Source organism: Armigeres subalbatus, chromosome 1, assembly GCF_024139115.2.
Source record: "Armigeres subalbatus isolate Guangzhou_Male chromosome 1, GZ_Asu_2, whole genome shotgun sequence".
In the NCBI taxonomy this organism is placed as follows: domain Eukaryota; kingdom Metazoa; phylum Arthropoda; class Insecta; order Diptera; family Culicidae; genus Armigeres; species Armigeres subalbatus.
This window is the reverse complement of record NC_085139.1, coordinates 228095634-228098186: the sequence shown is the minus strand read 5'-3', so window position 1 is coordinate 228098186 and position 2553 is coordinate 228095634. Positions and strand designations below refer to the sequence as shown.

The 2553-nt window shown below is 40.5% G+C and overlaps 1 protein-coding gene across 1 annotated transcript; it reads left to right on the top strand.

The window, feature by feature from the left end:
- Positions 1-1322: 1322 nt before the first annotated feature.
- Positions 1323-1946, top strand: LOC134207058 (uncharacterized). Its single transcript, XM_062682786.1, has 2 exons — positions 1323-1397; positions 1464-1946. The coding sequence occupies exons 1-2, from the start codon at positions 1353-1355 to the stop codon at positions 1944-1946; spliced, it is 528 nt and encodes a 175-aa protein (XP_062538770.1). The 5' UTR covers positions 1323-1352.
- Positions 1947-2553: the final 607 nt, after the last annotated feature.

The following is a 2553-nucleotide window of genomic DNA, read 5'->3' as shown; positions in this document are numbered from 1 at the left end:
ACAAAAAAGGTTGGTTTTGGTACATAAGATTTGTGGGGGCCCGGGGCCACGGCCCAACGTCCCCCCCCCCCTCATAAATCCGGCCCTGGCCGATACCCTGCTTGGATTATGGAGTTATGCTGAAACAGACAGACTTGAACGTCCAACCACGTACGCTTTGGAACAGCCAAATGTTTAGACGGCCTCGTACAAAGGTGGCCGAAGGTTTTTACCTTTCTTCGCAAGCATTAATAGACCAAGACAATCATTGTGCTTTCCATCATCTTTTTATATACACTTTTTTTTTTAAATAAAATACTCCACAACATAGGGGCTTAATGTTGTCTGTTGATGCAACAACAACAATAAAAAAACAATAAATGGGGGAATGAAACACAACTCTAGTACCACCTTACAGTGAATGATTTGCATGCGCATATTTGCGCTTTCTGAAAAACTATTGGATAAATATTATTATTTGTCCCACCCACGTCTCGGAACGTGCTCGCGCCTCTGTACACATGACCACATTATCAGCGACTGTCATTGAACAAGTTTCTTCATACAGTGTCGAAGACGTTAAAACAATTGATAAAATCTTCTTCTTAATTGGCATTACATCCCCCAATGGGACATTGCTGCCTCGCAGATTAGTGTTCATTGAGCACTTCCACAGTTATTAACTGCGAAGTTTCTAAGCCAAGTTACCATAAGGCTAACACGGTGATACTCAACCGTTCAAGACTAGTTTAGTACTCTCCATTGAATTCCAGTTCATTTTGTTATCTTTGCAGATACGTATTTCGACCTCAATTGTGAGGTCGTTTTCAGTGGCTTGTACTTGACTCGACTTGACAAGTACAAGACACTGAAGACGACCTCACAGTTGAGGTCGAAATACGTATCTGCAAAGATAACAAAACGAACTGGAATTCAATGGAGAGTACTAAACTCGTCTTAGACGGTTGAATACATTCCACTAAAAAGAGCTTAAAATATTTTTTCTGACGATGATACTTTTATGCCCAGGAAAGTCGAGACAATTTCCAAACCGAAAATTGCACAGATCGGCACCGGGAATTGAACCCAGTCACCCTCATCATGGTCTTGCTTTGTAGCCACGCATCTTACCGCATGACTAAGGAGGGCCCCAATTGATAAAGTACAATGGTTATAAACTGTTTCTCATTTGAAAATGGATTAGTTACATTAGAACAATGTGACTAATGCTTTCGGAACAAGCAATGTTCAGATGTCGGAAGATTCCTCAATGGTATGAGATGGTGTCAGTTCAGAGATTCAAAACTGCTATAAATATTCAACGCAAAATTGATTTTTTTTATAAGTTCCAGGTTTGAAAGTAAACTTCCAATATGAAAAGCTTGCTGATTATTAGTTTCTGTTTGTGCCTTTTGGGTGTAAGTATTCATGAATGGTATAATCATCCTTTTTTAACTGATTTTTATTCTTTCTACCAATGACAGGTTACCATCGCTCAATCTTCGTTGCTCTCCGGTCTGAGCAGCACTCTTTTAACTCTTGTCAGCAATGTGCAAAGCCAACTATCGAGCTTGGTCAGCTCAGTCGAAACCGCTTTGACCAATGCTGCCAGTTCTTCCAGTTCTCTGGCTCCTACTTTGACTGCGGCTCTGACAAACGCCGAAACAGCCATCCAGAATGCCCAATCGGCCTTGAACACCGTCGTTTTCAACGGATTGACGTCTGTGCGTTCCAGCCTAACCTCGGACCTGTCTGCCGCTACTGCCCAGTTAGCGGCCGCCACTGTCGATGTAAACACCATCATCAGCCAAATTGTCGCAGTTGGAGACTCTGTATCGAGCGATTTGATCACCGAATTGGTCAACGCTACCGCAAATCTGAACAGTCTTACCTTGACCGTTGCAACGGAAACTTCATCGGTGATTGGTTCGGTCCTGACTGGCGTTAATGGATTGCTATTCGGTTAAGCATACCTATATCAAAATGGGACAATAAACATTCCTAAACAATTTATAGCAATTTATTATCCACGATTTCCCTTATTTTTGCGGTCGACGGAAGTTTCAGAACGAATTCGATTTGTTTGAAAAAAAAAAAATACGCCAAGCAAACCATTATTAAATCAACATTTGAATTGCTTGACAAATGTCATGCTCATCTCGCCTAAATGAAAATATATAATTTTTGTTAGGGTTTTGCACCATAAGCAGTGAGGGATGCTGAGTCCCCTACAAATGCCATTAAAATGTCGGAGAAAAATCGATTCCAAACCTTGATGTGTATATACTGTTCCGTTTTCCATTTCACTGAACATTTTTTAATCTTATCGCAAAACAAAGAAATACAGAACCAATCTCGTCGCCTCCTTTTGCGAATATGCGTGCTCACCTCACTGCGACAAAAAAATACAAAAATAAAAAACAAATCAAATTACTTTTCATTGCTTCATGTTTGGTGGGATAAACATCGGACCTATAAGATGAAGTGTCAAGCAGTTCCCCTATTTGGTAACTAGAATATCGCTACAAAACTGCACAATTGACCTTTGCCGTCAAATTTTTTTATTCGCTCTAT